Genomic DNA, 24,207 nt, shown 5'->3' with positions numbered 1-24,207 from the left:
GAGATGCTGACGTCTGACAGCACGACCTGGGTCTGGACATCTGTCAGGCTGTTAAACCTGCAGGTTCCTGCATCCCCTTCGGGCCCCCAGCCAGGCCCCTGAGGGTGGGCCCAGGGAGGGGCAGGTTCCTCCCCGGCAGCCCCCAGGCACTCACAGGGGACCTCCGCCCTCCTGGAACCTTCTGGAGCCTGAATGAAACTCTTTCCAAACTGGGCTTTGTTGAAAACCACGAGGTGCAGCCCTCGTATTTCACACGCAGGGAAGACAAAGACCACAGAAGACAAGCACCTGCCTGAGGCCACGGAGGCGGCACGCACCCTCACCCCGGCCCCGTGTCCCCCAGAGCAGCACGTGCCCAAGGCCACGGGGGCAGCACGCACCCTCACCCCTGGCCCCGTGTCCGCCAGAGCAGCACGGCGGAGGGGTCCCGGGCCGGCAGAGCCCTCCTCGGCTGACCCCACCAGGACCAGAGACCGGTCCGCAGGCTCGGGGGCTCCGTCTGTGCGGGGCTATCACTGAGGACTGCCGGCTGCTCACTCCTCGGCATCAGCGGCCCTCAACCCCACGCCAGCGGCCCTCGGGCCTGTTCCTGAACTAAACCTGCCGTCCACGTCTCTGGCCAGGACGGCAGTGTGAGGGGAGGGCCTGGCCCTTTCAGGGGCCTTGCTGAAAACTCCAGCCAGACCAAAGGAGGAGGCTGGCTGGGGAGCGCGCAGGTGCCCCCCGGAGGACGCGGCCACCGCGGGGCGGGCCTTTGAGCAGGCAGGTGCTGCCCTCTGCTGGCGCCCGCGGCCTGCTCGTGCCGGCCCCGCTGGGTGATCTGACGAGGAAGCCTCTAAAGGCCACAGCTGAGGGGACCCAAAGGGTCACCTCCCGCAGCCCCCGTGCTGAGCGGCCGGCAAACGTGAACTTGGAGGGCGGGGGGACGTGACTGGCTCAGGGTCACACAGCAGGGAATGGCTGGTGCTCTTTTCCGTTAACACGCTGGAGCCGTGGCCCCCTGGGGACAGCGTGGGCCGGGCCAGGAGCTCACACCTGGCTCCCGGGTGCCCTCAGGCCCTGCCCCCTCACCCCGCCTCTTGGGGGACCACAGCCCGCTCACGGCCTGGCCCTTCCTGCTCCTCTCCCCTTGGATTTGGGGCGGGGGGTGGGGGGCAACCGCAGCCTGGCTCCGGTGTTTCCATGGCAACCCCAGCGGGCCAGACGCCAGCCGGTCAGCAGAGCCTGGGCCCGAGACGGGGGCAAAGACTCAAAGGCTCCTTGAACGGGCCGGGCTCTGGACCCAGAAGGGTTGCCCGTGACAGGAAGCTGACTTCCAAGAACCAAGGAGCCCCACGCGGAGCAGGGGGAGCACGGCGGGCTCTGGGCGCGGGCAGTGGGCTCCAGCCCCAGCGCAGCTGCTAGCAGCACGCGTGCCTGGTCACCGCAGTCGTGTCCGACTTTGCGACCCCGTGGACCACAGCCCGCCAGGCTCCTCTGTCCATGGGATTCTTCAGGCAAGAATACTAGGGTGGGCTGCCACGTCCCCCTCCAGGGGCATCTTCCCGACCCCGGGATCCAGCCCACGTCCCTTAGGTTTCCTGCAGCACTGGGACCACCTGGGAAGTGCCGCCAGCTGGGTGACCCCACAGACCAGTTCCTCGTGGTCACGGGGACCCCGGCATCTCGGCAGGACCCTGACTAGAGATGGTGGGCACAACGCCCTTGGCAGGGGCTGGGCACCCAGCAGCGGTCACTGGTCAGGAGGGCTTCTGGTGAGACATGTTAGCACTTGACGGGCAGTAACTCCATCAGCTGAACAGCACTGTGGGGGAGGGGCTGTCCCAGACCAGCAACGGGGGCAGAGTCAGGGGACAGGGACCCACCGACGGTCACTGTGGCTGATGGGGGTGGCAGCCAGCACCGAGGCCCGAGCAGGCCGCCTCCGCAGCTCCGGGCCGCAGCCCTCAGGCCCCCGAGACACCATATACGAGAGCTGCCTGGAGTGGGCAGCAGCCCACCCACGCCCCTCTCCCCTCTCCCCTGGCAGGCCTGTCATGGAACCTCAGCCCAAAGCGGGAAATGGGTTTGCCTTGAGCCTTCCCCTTGCCCCGCCGTCGCCCTCCACGGATGGGCCTATAGCTCAGATGGAGCCCAAATCCAAGAAGGACCTCCTCCCACCTCAGCAAGCAGGCCATCGGAAAGCTCCCCAAACCACGACACCAGTGGGGCTGAGGGTGCTTCAGCCCCAAGGGCTTCACATGGGGAAGACGCCCTGGTGACAGGAGGCGGGTGGCTCCCCACTCGGGGGTGGGGGAGCGTCCTTTCAGGGAGGCCCTGGGGTAGTGGCCTGTCTGGGTCGCCTCCGCCCCGGGCGTGACCTGTCAGGTCACCTGCGTCCTGCATCCCCCAGAGGTCCAGTGCCCTGGGGGGAGACGGGATGATGCATTCCGCACCCAGAAGTCCTTCTCCACGGGATCTGCTCGAGTCAGGAGAGCCGCAGGCAGGTGGACCGGAATCTGCCCCACGGCCCACAGGCTGTGCCCCTGGGGCAAGAGCCGGCAGGACCCTGCAGGCAGCCCCTTACTAATGGGGTCAGGACTGGAGGCCCACAGAGGCCGGCGATGTCTGAGGGGGAACTGCACTGGCCGCGTGCCACCCAAGGCCCAGGGAGACAGGGGGAGGAGAAGGATGGGGCAAGGGTCAGGGCACTCCCCTTCCCAGGGCCATGAGCAAGTGACGGCCCCTGGCTCCCCGTCCGTCTCAGGGTGGCTGGGGGTCATGGAGTCCATCTCCGGGAAAGGCCCAGAGCGGAGCCTGCTGCAGACATGTCCCAGAAGGACCCGCCCCTTGTGGTCAAGACTCAGGTCAGGTCAGTTCAGTTGCTCAGTCATGTCTGACTCTTTGCGACCCCATGGATTGCAGCACACCAGCCTCCCTGTCCATCACCAACTCCAGAGCTTCCTCAAACTCATGTCCATTGAGTCAGTGATGCCATCCAACCATCTCATCCTCTGTCATCCCCTTCTCCTCCTGCCCTCAATCTTTCCCAGCATCAGGGTCTTTTCAAATGAGTCAGCTCTTCGCATCAGGTGGCCAATGTATTGGAGCTTCAGCTTCAGCATCAGTCCTTCCAATGAACACCCAGGACTGCTCTCCTTTAGGATGGACTGGTTGGATCTCCTTGCAGTCCAAGGGACTCTCAAGAGTTTCTCCAACACCACAGTTCACAAGCATCAATTCTTCGGCACTCAGCTTTCTTTATGGTCCAGCTCTCACATCCATACACGACGTGTGGTTGTCAAGACTAAAGAACTTTAAGTAACGTCACTGTCGTTTTCATTGTTATTAGTGTTACCGCTACACGACAGTGACTAAGCACAGCACAGCGGTGCGGCCACTGTCCACCGAGCACTGGCCAGGAGTCAAGCTCACAGTGAGGAGCCTGCCTCGCACAGGGACCAGCACCGCACCGAGCCCAGCTTTCAGGAGCAAAAGCCAAAGACCCAGCAAGTCCTTCGTCTCCTTCACCCCCAGCCCCACCTTCTCACCAGTTCAGCCAGTCCAAGCCCAGAGCACTGCCCAAACCTGTCCCCAAGGCCCCCCGCCCACTGCCTCCACCAGAGCCAGGACCAGGGGGAGGAGAGCAGGGTGCTCACCCCGGGGACACCCCTTCAGGGGGGCCGCAATACTCAGCCACCAAGAAAACGTTTCAACGTAAGTTCTTACAATAAAAATTTAGCTCCCCCACAAAACATCATCAGTGAACAATTACTAAGAACGGAAATAAAGGCAGGACTGGATGCTGCCTTCCTAATCCTGGCTCTTTATTCACTTAAAAAAAAAAAAAAACAAGGCAGGCAAGCCAAGCCCACAGTGGGCTGGTCTGAGTTTTTTCTTTAAGCGTTGCAATAGAACATCACGTTGACGATCAGTGCCTCTCTCGCCTCGCCACAGCCGCCCCAGTCTCCGTTCACCCCGGCCTCCCTCCACCTGCACCAAGTCCCGGCCCGGCTCAGCGGGACCCCGGCACCGAGCTCTGCGAGGGTCTCAGCCTCCCGTCCTAGCCCCTCCGGGTCCACAGTGCCCTCCCGCACATCGGCCGGAAGTGTCTGATGATCCTTCCAAAAGGCAAACCAGGTCCCGCCGGTCCCGACTGGAGCCATGCTTGGTTCTTCCTTGCTCCAAGGATGAAATCCAAACCCGATGCGGCCTGCAAGGCCAGCTGAACCAGCTCACCCACCATCGGGTCTCAGAGCCCAGCCTCCCCTGCTGGCTCCCGGAGCCACGGCCATGCCAGCTGCCCCGACAGCTCCAATCGCAGGCTTCTGTGTCGGTTTGTTTGATTTGAATTTTCTCCCCCGGACCCTCCCATGGTTGGGTCCTCCTCACCAACAGGGCCTCAGTTTATACGCCACCTCCTCTGAGAGGCCCTCTCTGACCCCCTAACTGCTGCTGCTGCTAAGTCACTTCAGTCGTGTCCGACTCTGCGACCCCAGAGACGGCAGCCCACAAGGCTCCCCCGTCCCTGGGATTCTCCAGGCAAGAACACTGGAGTGGGTTGCCGTTTCCTTCTCCAATGCATGAAGGTGAAAAGTGAAAGTGAAGTCGCTCAGTCCTGTGCGACTTAGTGACCTCATGGACTGCAGCCCACCAGGCTCCTCGTCCATGGGATTTTCCAGGCCAGAGTACTGGAGTGGGGCGCCACTGCCTTCCCTAACTACACGCCCCCATCTCTGTTCTCACTGTATCTGATTTATTCTCTATACCACTCAGCACTCTTTTCTCTTTGCTTGTTTGCTGAGGGGGCGGGTGGGAGGTGGTGGTAACCGCCTGTGCTTACGGCCAGGGGTGCAGGCGCCAGGGAACCAGACTCCTATTCCTCCTGTCATCCTCACTGGCCATGACATTTAAAAAAAAATCATGTCATCTGAGCCTTTACTGAGAAGGAGACCTAGAGACATCTGCTCATGGGGTTCTTATAAATAATAAAACTAGCAAGTGATGGCAAAGCACTGAGAGGGGTGATGGCCGTGGAGCCAAAGCCAGCTGCCCCAGCAATGTCGTAAGAGGTGAAACCTCCCAAGCGGGGCACAGCGGTCGGGTGCGTTCCAGTTTGTCTGCTGAGCGGGCGTCACACCATCAGCTGACAGATCGCTGCTGTCTGTTAGGTCAGAACGACTCAACTGTCAGTTCCCTGACCCACAGAGGTCGCCTGCCCCCTTCTCTGGGGGGACGCCGACCCCGAGAGCAACCCCGTGGGCCCTACGTGGAGAAGCTGGGGTGGCAGCCAGGCCTCCCCTGCCTTGGGCCCCCCACCCGGGCGCCCCAGCCGCCCCCACGTGCACTCACCTGCAGGCTGAGGCCCCTGAAGGAGAAGGCGGGAACGCAGCAGGCCAGGATCGGGCACCAGAACGGGGCTCTGCTCTGCTTGTCCTCATCCGGACACAGCCAGCCCGGCTGGTTCTCCTCCCCTGCGCGAGAAGAAGGGGACGGGGAGGGCCCGTTAGAGACGGGACGAAGTGGTCCACGAGGGCCCCCCCCCAGACCACGCCCATGTGCTGACCCCGCCAGCTGGACACTCACTGCTGCCCCTGCAGCCCGCCGGCGGGTTCTCCTCCCCTGTGCGAGAGGATGGGGGTGGGGAGGGCCCGTTAGAGACAGACGAAGTCGTCCACGGGGGCCCCCCCAGACCACGCCCACATGCTGACCCCACCCCTGGATGCTCACTGCTGCCCCTGCAGCCCCCCCTCCCCGCGGCAGCCAGCGCCGTCCTGCTGAGCCTCTCCCCGACCTCGCGGTTCCCCTCTTCTGCCGGGTCCTCGTCCACCTGCAATAAAATCCAGACTCCTCCGGAAGAGCTGCGAGGACCCTCCTTCCCTGTCAGCCTCACCCTCAGCAGCAGGCCCCACTGTGCTAGGTTTTCCTCTGCGGCTGAAACAGGACCAGCCCGCAGGAGGGAGGACCTCTGCCCTCTCCCCTCTGCCCTCTGCCCTCTCCAGGGCCAGCTCGGCTCCTCCTCGCTGAGGCTGACGCTGAGCCCCCGCCTTCTCAGAAAGGCCTCAACCGACCATCGCCCCATTCCCCCACCTCCATCGCTTTCTGTCTCAGCCCTACGGGTGTGCACAATGGCCCTGATCACCATTTCTGGCTTTTATTAATAGGCTTGCGTCTTTTTCCCTCTGTGTGCGTGTGTGCGCAGGCGCACAAGTACATGTGTGTACACGTGTGAATGCACGTGCACGTGTGTTTCATGTCCTCGCATGTCCACCGGCCTCCCACTACACCCGTTTTCTGGGAAGGCTGAAACTTCCCACACCTCCTCCTCTGCTCCACTCCATCCTTCACACGGCACATCACGCACAGCGGACCCTCATGCCCTTGTGTGGCATGAACGAAGCTTCACCCCCGAGCCCCATTTCCCGGATTAGTCAAATAAGAATGATGGCCTCCAAGAGCAGTCACCTCCCCAAGCCCCGCTCAGCCCAGGGAAAGCGCTGGAGAAACAGGGCCAACTGGGAAGGGCGTGGAGCTTTGTTCTCACAAGATGAATAAATCCCAGAGATCATCTGCATGGCCTACAGTCAACAGCTCTGAATTATGTGCTTTGGGCTTCCAGCTGGCGCTAGTGGTAAAGAACCCGCCCGTCGATGCAGCAGGTGTACGCGACACGAGTTCAGTCCCTGGGTTGGAAGATCCCCTGGAGGAGGGCATGGTAACCCACTCCAGCAGTCTCGCCTGGGGAGTCCCACGGACAGAGGAGCCTGGCGGCTGCAGTCCATGGGGCCACAGAGCCGGACGGACTGAAGCACCTGGGCACGCACTGCGCACTTTAACATTTGCTCAGAGGATAAGCCTCATGTTAAGTGTTCTTATCTCACACACACAAATAATAATGAGGCAGAGCGCAGGGGGGAAGTTTGCAGAGGACGCGTTTGTTCAGGGCATAGACTGTGGCGATGGAGTTCACGAGGTATGCTTACCTCTGAACTCACCCAGTCGTGTACATGAAACACGCATGGCTCTTTGTACGTCAGTCACACGCGCAGGGGCTTTACGACTGCCATTCCACCAGACAAAGGTGATGTCTGGGCGCTGGATCCCGGCGGCAGGCGTGGCTGAGAAGGCGAGGATGTTCACAAATGCAGGGATTTGCGAACAACCAGCTCCCGCTCCGGCAGAGGCTCCGGCGCCGGCCCACCCCCTCGAGCAGCGGAGTCTCTGGGCAAAGAGCTCCCTCCCTGAGTGGGCCAGGGGCACCCCCAGCGCCAGGCGCTCCGCTCCACCGGGCCCTGGTTCCCGCCACTGGGGAGGAGAGGCCACCAAGGAAAGGTCAAGCTGAGCCCAGGACGCGCACCTCTGTAAGCAGATGGCCGTGTGCACCGCACTTCACACTTTCCACGGCGCTGTCCCACGCACCCGCCCACAGCCAGCAGGCGAGCTCAGAGTCGTCGCCCCACTTGCACAGGGCGGGCGGGGGCAGGCAGGGGCAAAGACAGGGCTCAGGAGCCAAGGAACAAGCCCCCGGAGGCAGGCCGCACAGCACCTGCAGGACAGGGGACAGCTGAGACAGCCCGCCCGCCCTGGGGACGCAGCCTGGCACGTCAGGACTGCCCACCACCCCTGGACAAAGCCCGGGCGGTGAGTGAAGAGTATGGCCCTGCTTTCAAGGCGCTCACAGTCAGGCAGACCCAAGGCGCTCACAGTCACGAGGACCCCCGCCTCGGCAGGCAAGGGCCCGGGAGAGCGGTCCAAGCCCACCTGCCCGCCCAGAGCTCCATGAGTAGAAGCGTCCGCTCCCCCATCACCGTGTCACCCCGAGCTCCGTCCTCCCCTCCCTTCCACGCGCTCCCAGCCCATCAAGTCCTGGCAATTTATCCTGTCTCTTCCTTTAATGATCTGACCTTCTCCTTCCAGATGGTGCCTTCCCTGCTTGTGAGTGGGAACGTTAACAGAAAATGGGGCTGTTGTTCCCCATCTGCCGCTGCCATTGTTCCCGTCACAGACCTGGGGCAGCTGAGACCAAATCAGAAGCCTGCCTCCTCGGAGACGGAAAGCCCGTGTTGGGTAAGTGACATTAAGCACGACTTCCAGCTGACGTTAAGTGGGGCCTTATTTAGCATCGGCTGTGTCCGCCAGCACCCACCCAACCCGGGGGTCCTTGCCCGCGCCCCAGAGCCCTCGGGACCGCCCGCCTGCCGCAGGAGGCTGACTCTGCCAGCTCTGCCAGCGTGGCTCAGAGCCACACACGTCACCTCTCTCAGCCTGTGGCCTCGTCTGGAAAACGGGGGAAATAATTCCAACCGTTAGGAGTTGTGAGCACCGGGAAGGCTGTACACTAATACCCAGGGGCGCCAGACACTCAAGAAACGGAACCCAGGGGCTTCCCTGGTGGCCCAGTGGTGAAGAATCGACCTCGCAAAGCAGAGGACGGAGATTCGAACCTTGGTCAGAGAACTGGGATCCCACATCCCGCAGGGCAGCGAGGCCCACACACCGCAATGAGAGAAGCCTGCCCGCTGCAACGAAGCGGCCTGCCTCAACCCAGACCTGACGCAGCCAAAGAAATAAATAATTCTTTAAAGCATATTTTTTTAAAAAGAAATAAAATCCACTATGATCACTGTCCTCGTGAAGAGGTTGGACCACCCCTCGCCCCCAGGCCGAGCCCCCACCCTGGCCGGCTCTACCCAGCATCTCCAGCCCTGCCTGCCTCCCACTCCCCTGACACTCAGTCCCGGCCCTGCACCCTCGCCCTCATGGTGGCCCCAGCAGACAGCCCAGCCTACCCCGCTCTATGTGCTAAACCCAAGGCCCCTGTCTCACCTGCCCACCCCACGGAGACACTGCAGACCGAGGCCACGGGCATCCCCACACGCGTCTTGTCCGGACACCTCGCCCCTGCAGAGACGCTGGGGTCCGGGGAGGCCTTCCTCAGGCCACAGGGCGCAGCGGCGGCCACACTGGGGTGTCAGTGGGGTCCCCAGACCCCCCAGCACCCCTGCCCTTCCTATCCCAGTTCCCAGCAGCCCCTGCCCAGCCCCCTGCTCTCAATCTTTGGTGGATTATGATCTCGGCACACTGGACTCAGGGAGAGAGGAAGATACAGGGAAAAAAATTAAAGGAATAACATCCTTTGTGAATAAACGTTTTTAACATATTCTAACAGGCTCATATTATTCCCACCCCCCTCCCCACCAGGCACTGCAGATAAAAAAACAAACTGGGAAAATAAAAGAACCAAATTATTCAAGCCCCAGGGGAGCCCAGGCGTTCAAATAAGATTTCAAATGACTCTCTTTCCATTAAAACTTTTGCTGCAGTGAAACCCGGTGGAGATAAGGCAGTTGAGTGTCTTCACAGGCCATGGAGAAGGGAGCTGCTCACATTAGCAAGCGCCTCTCCCGCCAATACCGGGGCCCTCTCGGCAAAGCATCTGAGCTTCAGACGGGAGACAGGCACAGGCCCGCACACGGGGCTCAGGCCCTGGACACCTCCCCACGGGCGGGAAGAACGGGGCGCGTGGCCCACGCCCGGCAGGCAGGCCACCTTGGCCAGAATCCCCGCCACCCTCGGCTTAAGACCCCTCCTCCACCGTCCACAGGCCTCGTGGTCACAGAAACAACCCGCGGAGGCCCGTGTGGGTCAGCACCAGACCCCAGAGGGCCCGATCCCCGCTCCTCCAAGCCCAGGCCTCCTCCCTGTTCCCTCCCCCACCTCCCCGCGCCCCCCCAACGCCCCCTCCACGCCAACGCCCCCTCTGCGCCCCGCCCCCTCCGTGCCCCCAACGCCCCCTCTGCACCCCCAACACCCCCTCCGCCCCCCCAACACCCCCTCTGCACCCCTTGCCCCCTCTGCGCCCCCAACGCCCCCTCCGCCCCCCAACGCCCCGTCCATGCCCCCCATGCCCCCAACACCCCCTCCGTGCCCCCTAACTCCCCTCTTACACCCCCAACCGCCCCCTCCACGCAGCAGCCAGATGATCCACTTACACGTTAATCAGGTCACACCGCCCTCAACCAAGCCCCCACACTTCCAGACGAACTCCGTACACCTCACCCTGGCTTTCCAGTAAACCCGCTCCCCATTTCCACGGGCCTCCCCTCACACCCAGCTATGCACCAGCTCTGGCCACCTCAGGACCTTTGCACTTGCTGTACAGCCTGGCTCACTGGACCGGGACCTCCGCCCAGCTTCAGAGCCCGCCCTAAGCAGTCCAGACCCCAGGCTCTGTGCCGGTCTCAAGTCGGCTCCAGCCCCTCCCCGTCGGTTTGCTCCTCACAAGCCTCTGCCTGCCCTTGTAAACTGACTTCCTTGAGAACAGTGGCCTGTTCTTCGTTGCTCTCGTCCCGTGCCTGAAATTACTGCACTGTTGCTGTTCACTCAGTCGGGTCCGACTCTCTGCAACCCCACGGACTGCAGCACACCAGGTCTCCCTGTCCATCACCAACTCCCGGAGCTTGCTCAAGCTCATGTCCATCGAGTGGGTGATGCCATCCATCTCATCCTCTCAAATAACTATAGAGACCCAATACTTTTTTTAATTGATGAAAGCCTTTGACAGAGGTCCTGACCCCTTCCCAGCAACATTTTTAAATCTATTAGAGATATCTATTGAATACTTATCTCGAAAAAGATCACATCAGTAAACAGAGACAAAATAAAATAAAACAAACCTCCCAAAATCTCTGCTACTGACTGGAATCGGCATATGGGGATTCTAGCATGTCAAAGACAATAATGGTTCTGATCAGCAACCAACCAGGCCTTTTTTCAATTTAAAAAAAGCACAAATAAAGTGCTTATAGCTTAACGAACGTAGTTTGGCAGACAGAAGCTCACCAACTTGAGGAAGTAGAATGAACAGGAATTAAGAGTGGGCTCTAAAGCCGACTGCCCAGGTTCTGAACCCCCTCCTGCTGTGTGAGCTCCGGCAAGTCGCCGTGCCTCTCTCGGCCTCAGACTCTCAACCGAACACAGGGGTTCACAACAGACTTGCCTCGTGGTGTTACTACGAATGTGAAATGAAAGAGAGATGTGTAAAATGCTTAGAAAAAGGCTCGCCACACAGGAAACACTTTATAAATAGAAATGTCCCTTATTTCATAGCGGATGCATAGGAGAAAAGAGCCTGGTGGTTCAGACAGTAAAGAATCCGCCTGCAATGCGGAAGGCCTCGGTTTGATCCCTGGGTTGGGAAGATCCCCTGAAGGAGGGCATGGCAATCCACTCCAGTATCCTGGCCTGGAGAATCCCATGGACAGAGGAGCCGGGCGGGCTACAGTCAGTGGGGTCACAAAGAGTCAGACACGACTGGGCGACTAAGCACTGCACAGCACAGGAGAAAAGAATTATAAAGAGGCCTCTGGGTGAGAATCAGTGTTGTCTAACCTGCATCATTCTTTGTACAACTGTTTTACTGAGATATAATTCAGCTACCATAAAATCCATCCCTTAAATAAAGAGTACATTTCACTGGTATAGTCGCACAGCTGGGCAACCATCACCACTCTCTAGTTTGAGAACATTTTCATCATTCTCACCAAAAAAACCCTTAGTGGTGACTCTGCAGTCTCTCCTCTTCCAGACCCCGGGCAACCACTAATTAACTTTCCATCAACTCCCACCATCCTACAGATGGGGAAACTGAGGCTCCGAGCAGGGAAGTGACATGTCCAAGGTCACTACAGCATCTCCCTTCACTCAGAAGCCTCCGTGGCCCCCGAGACTGAACGCCCCCCTCGCACCCACACATATACACACCCCAAACCTCCCGCTGTCCACCCCGACCCTAGGGCTTTACTCACGGAGTCCAATCTTGGCCAAGTGCAACCTGTTGACCCAGGAGATCTTGCTCAGGGGGTTGGGGGTGATGAAGACCACCATGAAGCTGATGGGGCGGCCGGACCTTCAGGGAGAGAGCAGGGCATGAGTGCTGGAATGGGGCCTGGCTTCCCAGGAGACTGCCAGCCCATCTCCCACCCCAACCAGCCCTGGAGACGGAGCGCGGTCTGTGCAGAGCATGGAAGCACGGCCAGAGGGGCCAGTGGCCTGGCAAAGCCTCGGTCCCTTAGGGAAAGAGTTCCTCCACCCACCACAGCCACAGGGACAGGTAGGTCCCCAGAGCGACAAGGCCACAGCCTCCCAGCCCGGGCCAGGGGCCCAGCAAGGCCATAGGGGTCTGGGCCTCTGCAGGCTGCAACTCAAGCGGCCCCCGGGCCCGACTGGTCAGCCTTCCGCAGGCCTCGCCAGCCGCCTGCACACACCTGGCCCAGAGCCTGTGACTCGGGCCTGTTCTGGCCCCTGATGCAGGACAGCTGCTTGGTAAATGTCGGCGGAACAATACGTGAATGCATGAAGGAGGGAGAGGACGCAGCTGTGTGCAGGCTTGGGGGGCAGAGGTCCCTGCTGTCCTTGTCACCTCACCTCGGAGTGGCCGGGCGCCTTCACTATTTCTGAGCTTGTCTCACCCCTGTGGTCCACCCCAGCCCGGAGAGGCGGGTGGGCCCGGGGTCCCAAGCCCTCCGTGGGGCGTGGGGAGGAGGAGGCACAGGGTAGGGGGGACAGGGTGGCTCAGCAGGGCGCCGGGAGCCAGCAGGAGGGCCACGCACAGGTTCAGGCCCCCACCCAGGGCTCTAGTCCCCCCTGCCCTGCAGCCACAGAGCCTGTAAGCCTCTCCCCGCCTGCCCCCGCCACACACGTGTGCGTGCACTCAGTCGTGTCTGACTCTTTGTGCAACAGGCCCAGCGGGTCACAAACTGGGCTCTGACGGCTCACCACCCGGCCTAGGCCAGGGAGTGAGGACCCTGACAACCCGGCCCCGCCTCCTACGTCTGAGCCCCGCCTCCCACGTCTGAGCCCCGCCTCCCCACCTGCAGAGTGGGGACCACACGGCTCCCTCTCCATCTCTGCGTCAAGTCCACAAACGCCTGTGGAACGGGTGTGGGTCTACGGAGCGCCAGCTCCTGGGCGGGCATCTGGGGGAGGCTGGCTGCACCTGGTCCCAGGGGATGGCACGGTCGACCGACCGCTGGCAGCGTCCGAGCAGCCCAACAGAGGATGGGCTCACCCGGGTACGAACGGCTCCTTCGTTCATTCATCCATTTGGCCACGAGCATCTGCTCTGCGCCGGCACAGCCCACGCCCACCCCCGCCGCGCCCCGCCCAGCCCCGCCGCGCCCCGCCCAGCCACAAGCAGGCCAGACCGACGCCCTCCTGGCCCCTCCTCTCACTTGTCGGGCTTCCCCGGAAGCAGGAGCCGCAGGCGGCACTTGTTGGCTGAGTGGATCTCCTCCTCCTTCACGCGCATGAGCCGCTGCAGGGCCAGACACCAGTCCTGAGCCACCGTCATGTTGAGATTCTAGGGCGCAGGGAGCCAAGGACGTCAGCACACAGCTCGCTGTCCCCCCGAGCCACCCTCGACGACTCCAGGGCAGTGGGGGCCCGCCGAGGGGAGAGGAGCGGGGGTTCGCACGCTCGGCCACTCCCCGGGGGCCAGGCCTTGGTTCTGACCCCCCAGCACCCCTCCTTCGAAAGGGACACAGCCTCCCAGCCTGGGATGAGGCTTGGGAAGGCGCTGCAGGACAAACCAGACTCTGTACAGGGAACAACAAAAAGATGCCCCCAGTTGGGCCCTGGTCAACCGGAACCAAAGCTTCCGCCCAAACCACAGACCACACACACTGGGCTCCCAGCAGCCACAGGGGCGTCACCCGGCACTGCTGGGGGGCCCCGAGGCCAGGGCACGCCGGGCACCGAGCGAGGGGAGCTGGCGCTGGGTACCTGGTAGGTGCCATGCAGCGTGCTGACGAGGAGGGTGATCTGCTCCACCACGGCCAGGTCCTTCTGCAGGTCCTGAAGCTCCTGGAAGAGGCGCGGGGGCCCGAGGTACACCTTATCTGGGCAGAGAGAGACCCTGTGGGTGGGGAAGGCACCAACAGGAACCCCAGCAGGCACTCACCGCAGTGGCAAAGGGCTGCCGGGCCTCCCTGGGGGCTCAGCGGCCGCGAGTCCGCCGGCCAGTGCAGGAGACCCTGGGGGATCCTCGGTCCGGGGGGATCCCACGAGCCGCGGGACAACCGAGCCCATGCACCACAGCTCCAGAGCCACCGCTCCAGAGCCCATGCTCCGCAAGAGAAACCGCTGCAGTGAGCCCGCACAACACAGCCAGAGAGGAGCCCAGCGCAGGCAAGGAGAGAAAGCCCTCGGGTGGCAGAAAAGCCATAAACAAACACATCTTAAAAAGAAAGAAGAGCTGTCGCCCTGGGGATATGGCACTATAGATACACCAGGCTCTCGTCTACGGCGGGGACAATCCAATCAGGGAGATAGCCTGGCGCCTAGGGTCTGGGCCACACTCAGTCTATGCAGAGGGTCACAGGAGACCAGAAGACTGAGAGCCAGCTGTGCCAGGAGCAGCGAGGAGCCCTCGCGGGCCCAGGAGGATGGTGAGCACCGCCTTGAAGGAAAACAGCCGTGCCAAGGGAGCCCGTGGACAGCCAGCAGCTCAAAGACGCTCTAAGAGCCGGCTCTACGGCAGGTCCGATTGTACATGTTGGAGAGAAAGAGGCACGAGACAGGCAAGGTCCCTGTTCCTGTGGAGCTGACGACCTGGTCAGGGTCACATGCGTGCCAGGTCGCTTCCGTCGTGTCCGACTCTTTCCGACCCTGCGGACTGTAGCCCGCCAGGCCCCTCTGTCCATGGGATTCTCCAGGCAAGAATACTGGAGTGGGTTGCCATATCCTTCTCCAGGGGATCTTCCTGCCCCAGGGATGGAACCTGTGTCTCTTCCGTCTCCTGCGTTGGCAGGCGGGTTCTTCACCACTGGCACCGCCTGGGAAGCTCAGTGGGGTGGGGGAGGCGTCAGTTAAGATGGTGGGAGGTACTAGGGAGGAAGGTATCGGGGCGATGGGACAGAGGTGGGACAGGGGTGACGGCACCCAGATCTCTGAGGATGATACAACTGCAGTGTCGAGGCCCTGAGGGGAGGGCAGCGAGAAACAGAGCCGGGGGCCCCGCAGGACCAGACGGGGGGCTCTCTAAATGCGAGGCTAGGGAAGCCGGCTGCATTCTCCCCGCCGTGGTCACCCAAGCTGAGGTCTCACGGAGCCCCAGGGGAGGGTGGCGGCAGGTAATCTGGATTCTCATCCGGACGATCATCTAACAAACAGCTGCACATCTGGGTCACCTGGATGCAAGGGCTGCAGAGCCACAGCATGGGCTTCCCTGGCAGCCCGGGGCTGAGAATCTGTGCTCCCACTGCAGGGGGCGTGGCTTCTATCCCTGGTGAGGGAACTAAGATCCCCCAACCTCGTGGCGCGTTCAGAAAAGAAGAAAGGAAGAAACCCACGCCTGCTGCCCAGGGTGAGGGCTTCCCGACTTTGGAGCCACGTGGACTTTGGTACCGTGTGCTGGCCTCCAGGCAGCGGACACGGAGCAAGGTGGGCGTGGGCATAAGAGACAGGCTCCCACCGAGTGAAGGGCAGAGGAGGGCTCTGCAGAGACCCCGGCGGGACGAGCTGGAGGGACACGGGGCCCACCACAAGGCACCTTGGGCGCAGAGAGCTCAAGAGAAGCTGGCCCGGGAGAGAGTCACACGCACGCTGAGCGACTCCATTCCAGCAAGACCACCTCATCCATCACGTTCCATTAATGCTGCTAATTTGAGTTTTACTGTTTTGTGGCTTCGTTTCTATTCCGCTTGTGAATCTGTTTAGATGTGGTGGTTGCTCAAGGGATAGAAGCAGAGGAAGCTTATTAATATTATACCTCGTCTTAGATCTGCACACATTTGAATAACAATATAATAAAAACTCATCCGAGGCCAACTGGGGCTCAACAAGGATTTCTTCTCTCCTCTTTGAAGGGGATCTGGAACCCTAGCCCTCTACTTTGAGAAATGCGGTCACAGATAAAACAGTGGCTGGAGGAGGGGTCCCAGAGCAGAAGTCCAAGTGGTCCCGGGAAAGTGGAGCAGATCCTGGGCTGGAGGTGCCTCTGAGGACAGCAGGCGGGCCGGGAGCCCTTCCCGGGGGGCTTCTGTGAACAGACAGCCAGGAACGCAGAACAGCCCCCACTGCCTGCCTCCCAGCCTGGGGAGGCAGACCCCGCGGGTGAAGCGGGTATGGCCCCCTGAGGGCAAGAGTGTGCGGCGAGCCCCTGCCTCAGAGGCACCCCCAGGGTTAGGGCGAGACAGGGCTGGTGGGGAGGGCCAAGAGGGCCCTCCCGCTGCCCCGCAGTGACCTCCTCCGTTCACTTGGCAAATGTGTGTAAACACCCACCACACGCCCGGGCGGAGGGCCACAGTCACACCAAGGAGCAGACGAGATGGCAACCAGAGCATCGCCTTAGAGGTGAGAACACAGCCGGGACTATAGAGCACAGGGCCAGCCCCTGGCCAGCCCAAAGGAACCGGGAAGGCTTCTTGGAGGAAGTGTCACCTGAGCCAAGATGAGTCAGGGCAGCCAGACAAAATCCAGGCAGCAGCAGAGCACGCGGAAAGGGCAGAGGCCAGGAGAAGGTTCTGGGGCAGGAGGGCACTCAGCCCCCAGGAACGGGGGCCAGGGCAGGGTGGGGGTAGGCCCCTGCGGGCCTCACCCCAGGGCAGCAGGAAGCTGCCAGCACGCTTCAGGTGCAGGGGGACACACGGCTCTGGTGTGCACTTGGCAGGTCGGCCTGGGGAGGCAGGCGCGCAGGACAGGGAGGGCAGCCAGGAGGTCCTGCAGCAGCAGGAGACGGGGGAAGCGGGCGACGGGGGAGCCGCTCACCCCCAGTTCTCACTGTCCCCACCATCGGACAGAGTCTGAGGGGATGGTCAGGGTGGGGAAGGAGCATCCAGGGGAGCCAGGCCACCCTGAGCCTGAGCTCTGCGGGTTTCAGGGACAGGCCACCCAGGCCCCTCACGGAACAGACGGGCAAACTGCGGTCCCACAGGGAGGCAGGCAGTGGCCAGGCAGGCCCTAGAGGTCATGCTTCGGATCCAAGGTCGCTGCATGTGCACGCCTGTGTGTGCCTGTGTGTGCGTGCACGTGAGGGTGTACAAGGCTGGGATGGGGCGGCAGTGGGGCGGAGGGGTGAATGCGGGGGTGCATTTGCACGCTCGAGTAGGGACATGGGTGCGTGCTTGTGCACAGCTACAAACAGCAGGAAAAGGGGAGGGCGCGGGCACTCACTCTGGGCCTGGCCCGCGGCCGAGGCCTTCTTGGCGCCGGCGTGCTGGATGAGCGCGTTGTCCTTGTCGTAGGGGCCGCCCTCCTGGCCCACCTCCACCACCTGGACCTGCGGCAGGGCTGTGCTCCACTTCACCACATACTTGGGCCCCAGGGGCGCCAGGCTGCTGATCTCCAGCTGGCCCCTGCCAGGGACAGAGGACAGCCCTGGAGAGCCCGCCGCGCCTGCCCCAGGGTCAGCCCGGAGCCACTCCTCCGCACGTCAGCTCAGCCAGGCACCTCGCAGCCCAGTACAGCCCTCGGCCAAGCCGAGCAGGTGGAGCAGGCAGCGGGGGAGGCACAAGCATCAGGGAACCCAGGCCAGCCCCAGAGGCGCACTCCCACCCAAGCCTCAGAACCCCTACCTGTGGTTGGCAGGCCTGAGGAAAAAGACAAGAAGGGTCATTATTGTTACTGAGCGACTTCTGCAGGCGCTGAGATTGTTTGGGGGGGCGGCCGCCAGGCTGGGCCACATGAGGGCAGAGGGCGACCACGTGAAGGGCTTTCTCCCTAGGCCGGACGCTAGCCTTCCATAGCCCCCTATTCCCACCACGGCCCTGCTAGGAAGCCTGCCTTATTTCAGAAAAGGATACTGATGCTCAAACAAGTCACATGACTCACCCCAAGTTACCCAAAATGACCCCCCAAATGTGGGCCACCAACACCCTCATCACTTCCCTGGTGGCTCAGATGGTAAAGAATCCACCTGCAACGCAGGAGATCCTGGTTGGATCCCTGGGTCTGAAAGAGCCCGTGGAGAAGGGCATGGCTCCCCACTCCAGTACTCTTGCCTGGAGAATCCCATGGACAGAGGAGCCTGGCGGGCTATAGTCCACGGGGTCACAAAGAGTCGGACACGACTGAGCGACTAACACTTTCACTTTTCAACAACACCCCCATCACACGTTCACACCCTGGAGGCTCCAAGCAACAGGAGGGCAGAGAGGGTGTCGGTCAGATCCCTGGCACCTGCATGGAGCCCAGGATGCAAACAGGACTTAATTGAAGAGCTTAGGGACACCCCTGGCAGTCCAGTGGTTAAGACTCCATGCTGAGCGCTCCATGCAGGGGGCTCAGGTTCAATCCCCGGTCAGGGAAGTAAGATTCCTCATGGCACACACTGCAGGCAAAAAAATAAAAAAACTACAGTGTTTGCATGAGAGAGAGACTGAGTGAGTGCATGGAAGAGTCAGTCCTCAGCAGAGCCACACTGATCTGGGTCAGAGGCTCCCTGGCCTGAGGCCCCTACCAAGGCCGGTTCCCGCCCAGACCTGTGAACTGGCGCCAAGTTAGGGTCCAGTGAGCATCTGAAGGACAATCAGATGGACAGAAGAGGGGGCAGAGGCTGAGCGAGCAGGAGAGCTGGGCAGGGTCAGCACCTAACTGTGGGCGACTCCTTCCGCGTGGGTCTGGGGTGTTGCTGCCAGCTGTTGCTTCTGGGGTTTTTTAAAGCGCTGCCAAGTAGTGAGGAATGAGGTTCTCCTCCACTGGCAGGGCTAAGAGTCTGGCGGGAAAGGTCCCGCTGGCCTTCACGGGGTCAAGGGTCACGATCCCCGAAGCACAAAGGACCGAGCAGCAGACGGGAGTGACCCGGTCACCGGGAGGCCCAGTAAAGGGCTCACAGAGCCCAGACACAGGCCCGCGTGGCCCCGGGCAGTGTGGGCCCGAAAGTGGGATCTTCCATTTTCAAGAGAAGCTGGATGTCTCAATCTTTCTGTGAATTCCCCAGAGGAGCCAGACATAAGATTTCCGGAGGGCTACTGCAACCCTCGGGCCCCAAGTCTGCGGACTCCGGCCTCAGGCATGGCCCTCGCCCCCTGCAGGGCTCTAACTCCAGCCCCAGCTCCAGCCAGGCCCGGCGGCCTGGCCCCAGGCATTTCTGCAACCTCTGACCCAGAAGCAGGAAACCAGCCTCTGGCAGGGAGGCGGGGGGTGGCGGGAAAGGCAAAGCCCCGTGCTAAAACACTGTGGTCCAGCTAGAGGAAACCTACTTGATTAAAGCGGCAGGTCTTGGGGGCTGCCCCAGCAGTCCAGTAGTTAAGACCGCCGGCTCCCAACGCAGGGGGCACAGGTTCCAGCCCTGGTCTGGGAACCAAGACCCCACACGCCACATGGTGCAGCCAAAAATAATAATGATGATGATGCTACAGCAGGGATTTGGGATCTGGGCTGGACACAGGGAAGACCCTCTTGGATTTCAAAGTGGTCAAAACTCAGGCGGCTGTTCCATCCTGAGGACAAAATTCCAGAAGAGCCCACCCTGTGCAGTGGCCAGCTGTTGGCCCTCAGTGACCTCTGCAGGTCCCTGCTCTGGGGACCAGGGACATAGCGGCAAAGAGAGATGAAGAGGAAGTCAGACAGTCGGAGGCCTCAGCCAGGCTCACAGCGGACCCGGCTCACAGCGGACCCGGCCGGGAGGCTGGGACGCAACGGGAGGGCTCCCCGGGTGGGGCGATGGCCAGGCCCGCTTACTTGAAGTTGATGTTGGCACAGACCAGCATGTCGTTGAGCAGGAAGACCCTGCGCTCCTTGGACTTGATCAGCTGCCCTCGGTCACCATACACGGTCTCTGTCAGCGTCTCACACAGGAGCAGCTGCCGCTGGCCCGAGGTCAGAAGCTAGGGGAGCAGACAGAGCAAGATCAACGCCAGCATTGCTCAGGGCTGCTCCGCAGACATCACTGTGCCAAATACCCAGGGCGGTCCTTCCACGCCCAAAGGGGACCACGGCCGGGAGGGGCGGGGGTGAGGCGGGACCACGCCCTCCACCCCTGGGGACCAGAGGCACTGACCACCAGCCCCTCAGCGCCAGCACCCTGCTCGGGCGAGCGGGCCCCCGCCAGCCCCGCTCCGTCCCTGCCGGCAGCACGGCTCCAGCACGCGCCGACCCCGGCCCTGAGGCACGCCGTGGAGCCCCCTGGCAGGTGCCAGGCTGCCTGCTCATACCTCGGCCTCCTCGGTTGTCAAGTGGGTGACGGCACCAAAGGTCACATCGCCAAGGAAATGCATGACTCTGGCTACATGACCTGCAGAGCCCTGGACGGGGCTCACTCAGAATTATTAAGAACTTTAAGACATTGATGGCAGAGCATTAACCCAAATGCAGGGCCCCTCTAAGTGCCTGCCCTACGTGACGTCCAGTGAGCTGGCCCCATGGTGGGACACCCCGCAGATGGCCCCTGTCCCCACAGCTCTCGCAGCCTCAAGCAGGCAGACTCCTGGCCCGAAGGCAGGTCCCACTCTTCACCCTGACCTGTTGACCCATGTCGGCCGCGGGCCTCAGGGAAGGCCTCGTGCGGGGCTGGGAGGGCTCTGCTGGCCAGCGAGGCAGCCCTCAGACCACACCGACCAGGCTGAAGACCTTCACGCCTCCAGGCAGGCGTGTGCCCATCCCAGGCTGGACACCAGCCAGCACATGACCGCCATCAGAGCCAGGGACCCACGGAAAACATGTCTTTGCTAAGAAGGGGTTTTGCGGGGGAAGAAGAAGAGTATTCAGACAAGTTCATTTTCATAGCAGCCACCCCCCTCCTCCCCATCCTCGCAAGGAAAAGGGCCGGTCACTCCTCTCCCGGAGAGAACACCCTGCCATCCTCTGAAGAACCATGTCTCTCCGGGCAGCACGGAACCCTGAGCTGCTCCACATGCCACCAGAGAGCCCACCTCTCCTTGCACCAGCTCGAGGGCCCCAAGGCCCCCCATTCCCAGATGAAGGGACAGACATTCCCGAGGTAAAGCAGCCTGCCAAGACCCCATGCTGGCTGAGCAGCGGGGCAGGCTGGAGCCGGGCCTCATGCGCTGTCTGCAGCACGAGGCAGCTGGCCGCACACCCTCCAGCTCCAGGCTGGGGGTGAGAGGAGGCAGGGAAAGGCCCGTGGCTCCCAACACACACACACACACAAATCTCAGGGACCCCAGGGGTCCCCCCACGACTGCAAAGGCTGGGCTCCCCCACCTCACAACTTCCACCACCCAGCTGACCACCGGCTTGTGAATACACAGCTGGGACCCCAAAGGCCGCAGAAAAGATGGCCACATGTGCCGCGACCTGGAACGCGGGACAGGAAAGTCCCCTGCTTTCTGGCAACCACTCTCCTGCCACTTAAGCAGATAAAAAAAAGACAAAAGAAAGCTCGGATGTTGCACAAGCGGCCCCCTGCAGCCAGGTCCTGAGCAGGCACATTTTGAAACAGCCGACACGGTTCCGCTCTGAGCACACCCAGTTTCGTTTCCACTTCTCTCTGGGGGACGGGCGGCGAGAGGGAAACCTCAGCGCTGGGCTCAGAGCGGCCAAGACCACGCTGGGGACCAGCTCCCCTGGCCAGGGAGGACGCTCTGTGCAGCCGCCGCCGCCCCCCGCACGCACCCAGCACGGCCACCTGATGGTGGGAAACTTGGGCTCGGGGCTCTTGTCCCTCTCCCAACACCAGACAGGTCTCCCTGACCTCCCGCCAGAGGCCACTGCTCCTACGGCCTGGGTGTCCCCCCAGTGGACAGAGGAGAGGGGAGCACAGCTCCTTCCCGAGCCGGCATAAGGAGAAGGGGTTCCTTCTCCCGGGTGACCTCACAGGTGTGTGAGCCAAAGCAAGAGAAACGCTCACGATGCAGAAGAGGAACGAAAGCAGGAGACAGAAGATGCTTCTCGCGCGTAAAGACCCTCAGACGCCAGCACGGCGGCTGTGACGGGGCCGGAGTCACTTTCCTGAGAGGCATTCCAAACTAGAGGGCTGCGGGATCCCTGCCCCGGGGCGGGGAGGAGGGACGCCCTCACCCCTCAGGACCAGCCTGGGCAATCCTGGACGAGGTACCCCGGGGCGGGGGCTCCTCTCCTGCCCTATCTTTCTTCCCAGCTCTATCCTCCTCGAATGGGTGGAGCAAACCCAGCTGCCAGCAGGTAACCTCAGGGGAAAGACCCGGATGGGGACTGAGGGGGCGTGGGCAGCCGCTGCTCAGCTGACCAGCCCCATGTGGGAAGGTGGGTCAGGATGCCGGCTCTTCCAACCCTTCGAGAGGATGAACGTGTCTACATTTTGTGGGACGCTTCTCCATTTCTAAATGCTGGCAACCAATTTCATCTTCTTAAAAGTCCTGTGTGGGCCCGAGCACGCGTATGCAGCCTGAATCTGGCCTGAGGTGGGACCGTCTTAAGATGCAGGACCCCGAAGCTTAGAATATCTTGTGCGGGCCCTACTCCACGGGCCCGTGGTACAGATCAAAGATCACAGTGAAGGTCAGAGAGCATCACAGGCTGTAAAGCGCGGGCCATGTGGGGAGGGCGCTCATGGTGACGCTCACAAACATTAGAAAGTCCTCCCCTTGTGGCTGAAATCCCACTGACCTTAGTCACCGGCCCTAGTTCTGCTTTGGGGGCACAGAGCCAGGAGGCTCCCAGTTTCTCTCCCGGATGATCTGAACACCTTCCTGTGACCCTGCACGATGTCCCTTCCCCAGAGAACAACTCTTGTTCTTGCTAAGTATCCTGGGGCGTGGTCGCCTCCCCGCAAATCATCAGGGCCAAATCCCACCCTCTACTGAGTGAAAGGAGGCAGAGCCCGGGGTTGGGGACCTCCCAGATGTGGGAGCAGCTGCAAGCTGTGCGTGCCACAAGCCGCCAAGGAGACACAGGACTGAAGGTCACCGACAGCTGACTCCGGGAGGTGACTGAGTCTCTCGAACCAACTTTGTGCTTTAAAAACAGGGTTCTCTAGGGACCTCCCTAGTGGCACAGCGGATGAGAATCCAGCTACCAATGAGGTGGACACGGGTTCGATCCCTGGTCCAGGAAGACTTCACGTGCCTCGGAGCACCTAAGCCTACACGCCACAACTGCTGAGCACCGCGTTCTACACCCACGAGCCACAGCTAGGAGCCCTCGAACCACAGCTCCTGAGGCCTCGTGTCCCAGGGCCCAAGAGCCACAGCTACGGAGCCCTCGAACCACAGCTCCTGAGGCCTCGTGTCCCAGGGCCCAAGAGCCACAGCTACGGAGCCCTCGAACCACAGCTCCTGAGGCCTCGTGTCCCAGGGCCCAAGAGCCACAGCTACGGAGCCCTGGAACCACAGCTCCTGAGGCCTCATGAGCCTCAACCACTGAGCCCTGGAACCACAGCTCCTGAGGCCTCGTGTCCCAGGGCCCACGAGCTGCAACTGCTGAGCCCTGGAACCACAGCTCCTGAGGCCTCGTGTCCCAGGGCCCAAGAGCCACAGCCACGGGAGCCCTGGAACCACACAGCTCCTGAGGCCTCATGAGCCTCAACCACTGAGCCCTGGAACCACAGCTCCTGAGGCCTCGTGTCCCAGGGCCCACGAGCTGCAACTGCTGAGCCCTGGAACCACAGCTCCTGAGGCCTCGTGTCCCAGGGCCCAAGAGCCACAGCTACGGAGCCCTCAAACCACAGCTCCTGAGGCCTCATGTCCCAGGGCCCAAGAGCCACAGCTACAGAGCCCTCGAACCACAGCTCCTGAGGCCTCGTGTCCCAGGGCCCACGAGACGCAACTGCTGAGCCCTCGAACCACAGCTCCTGAGGCCTCTTATCCCAGGGCCCAAGAGCCACAGCTACGGAGCCCTGGAACCACAGCTCCTGAGGCCTCGTGTCCCAGGGCCCACGAGACGCAACTGCTGAGCCCTCAAACCACAGCTCCTGAGGCCTCGTGTCCCAGGGCCCACAAGACGCAACTGCTGAGCCCTCGAACCACAGCTCCTGAGGCCTCACGAGCCTCAACCACTGAGCCCTGGAACCACAGCTCCTGAGGCCTCGTGTCCCAGGACCCACGAGACGCAACTGCTGAGCCTGTGAGCTGCCGCTACTGAAGCCCAAGCGCCCAGAGCCTGTGCCCACAAGAGAAGCCCCCGCAATGAGACCCCGTGCAGCACAACAAAGAGCAGCCCCTGTTCACTGCAAATTAAAAAAAAAAAAAAGGCAAAGAATACCCATCGAAGCCAAAAGTAAAATAAATCAATAATAGTTTAAAAAACAGCGTTCTCTAATAGACTCATCTGAAAGTTAAGATTTTTTTTGCT

The 24,207-nt window shown here is 61.6% G+C and overlaps 1 protein-coding gene across 7 annotated transcripts in view; it reads right to left on the bottom strand.

The window, feature by feature from the left end:
• ARHGEF10L (Rho guanine nucleotide exchange factor 10 like) overlaps positions 1 to 24,207 on the bottom strand; it is a 159,768-nt gene that overhangs the window by 39,424 nt on the left and 96,137 nt on the right. For 4 of the 7 annotated variants that reach the window (XM_070382057.1, XM_070382055.1, XM_070382058.1 and 1 more), the window contains 7 exons: positions 19,660 to 19,805; positions 17,553 to 17,567; positions 17,152 to 17,333; positions 13,762 to 13,877; positions 13,212 to 13,339; positions 11,787 to 11,887; positions 5,332 to 5,453 (listed from right to left, as the gene is read on the bottom strand). In XM_070382057.1, coding sequence (XP_070238158.1) covers positions 5,332 to 5,453; positions 11,787 to 11,887; positions 13,212 to 13,339; positions 13,762 to 13,877; positions 17,152 to 17,333; positions 17,553 to 17,567; positions 19,660 to 19,805 — 810 coding nt within the window. The remainder of the gene's footprint in view (positions 1 to 5,331; positions 5,454 to 11,786; positions 11,888 to 13,211; positions 13,340 to 13,761; positions 13,878 to 17,151; positions 17,334 to 17,552; positions 17,568 to 19,659; positions 19,806 to 24,207) is intronic. The other 3 variants (XM_070382061.1, XM_070382066.1, XM_070382074.1) reach the window with 1 other exon arrangement.

Source organism: Bos mutus, chromosome 2 (assembly GCF_027580195.1).
Source record: "Bos mutus isolate GX-2022 chromosome 2, NWIPB_WYAK_1.1, whole genome shotgun sequence".
NCBI lineage: Eukaryota > Metazoa > Chordata > Mammalia > Artiodactyla > Bovidae > Bos > Bos mutus.
Note: the sequence above shows the minus strand (reverse complement) of the source record. Positions and strands in the feature narration are given on the sequence as shown.